General features: G+C 60.9%; 1 protein-coding gene across 1 annotated transcript in view; it reads left to right on the top strand.

The window, feature by feature from the left end:
• LOC103924848 (scavenger receptor class F member 1-like) overlaps positions 1–293 on the top strand; it is a gene marked incomplete at its 5' end in the record, with an annotated part of 10160 nt that extends 9867 nt beyond the window's left edge. Inside the window, 1 exon segment of the mRNA XM_009333453.1 lies at positions 7–293. Within this exon segment, the coding sequence (XP_009331728.1) occupies positions 7–293 (287 nt within the window).
• Between the last annotated feature and the right edge of the window lie 926 nt (positions 294–1219).

Here is a 1219-nt window from a genome sequence, read left to right as displayed (position 1 = left end):
TCCCAGGAGCTCCCGCCGAGCTATCCCCTGGCAAGCACCAGCATCTCCCTGGGAAGAGACAGTCCTTCCTTCTCGCATCTCCCTCGCTGAGAAGCACCGGGGCCCAGGATGGGGCCAGCGATGCTGTAGGTCCCACGGAGAGGGGCAAAAGCCCTGAATTAGTCCTCAGCCTCGAAACGAAGGGACAGGCTGCCCCGGAGGAAGAGCCGAAATACGAGAATGTGATCAGCGGCAGTGCCGATTCACCCCCCAGCCCCGCCAAGGAGCCACCGGCCGCCCCTGTGGCCACCTGAGCCACCACCGCCCGGGCTGGGGCAGCGGGAGCCCAGGAGGCCCCTCCGACCCCAGTGCAGGGGGAGCCGAGGTCGCCCTCCGAGCTGTGAACTGGAGAAGCATCGAGCCTTTCCATTGACCCCCCCTTCCTCTACGCCACGTTGCTGGTGTGGACCCTCGCTGGCCGGCACAGCCGGCAGGACGGGTGATGTCGAGAGCCGCAGTGGTGGGTGGCAGCCCCATGGGGTTGCGGTGCTTCAGGGCTGTTTTCTGCTCCCCCCCTGCCCTACGTGCCCCATTCTGCGTCTGCCGCAGCCCGGAGGGACAGCAATGCTCTGGACGCAGTGGTGGCACCTTCTAGTCCCTGTAGGCATTGGGCCTGGGGACACATATCCTCCTCATAAACAGGAGTGGGGCTGCTGGGGGCTCAGCTGGGAAACGCATGGGCAAAAACCAGTTTCACCCCATCAGCTTTCACCTTTCCCTGTCCCAGCTCTCGTAATGCTGCTCGGAGCCTCTTGCTGTAAAGGTGCTTCTTGCTGGAGGGGATTATTTTGTGGAGCTGGGCTGGGGAGATGATGGGCTGTCACGAGCAGCTTCAGTGAAAATTAATTTTAGCTGCTTATCTCAAAGGGTATCTGGGTCTGCAGGGGTTTATCTGTGTGGCTCTGGCTTTTGTGGCAGGCTCTGGCTGCCTTCATTTCTACGTACAGGCGTGGCACATGAAAAGGCTCATGGCACGGCACGGGGTTCATCGACGGCCTTTTAAACTCCACGCGATACCAAGCTGCAATTGTGCAATAGCAAACGTGGCAGCTGGGCTGTGACCATCAACCTGTGCACCCGGCGCTGTGCTGGGCCTGATAAGGACGAAAGCTGCACGGAAAATGGCATTTCCGCGGGTGCCCTAAGCTCCTGCCGTCTCCCCGGTATCATTACTGCTGCA

Source organism: Pygoscelis adeliae, unplaced genomic scaffold, assembly GCF_000699105.1.
Source record: "Pygoscelis adeliae isolate BGI_AS28 unplaced genomic scaffold, ASM69910v1 Scaffold331, whole genome shotgun sequence".
In the NCBI taxonomy this organism is placed as follows: Eukaryota; Metazoa; Chordata; class Aves; order Sphenisciformes; family Spheniscidae; genus Pygoscelis; species Pygoscelis adeliae.
This window is presented reverse-complemented; position numbering and strand designations above follow the sequence as displayed.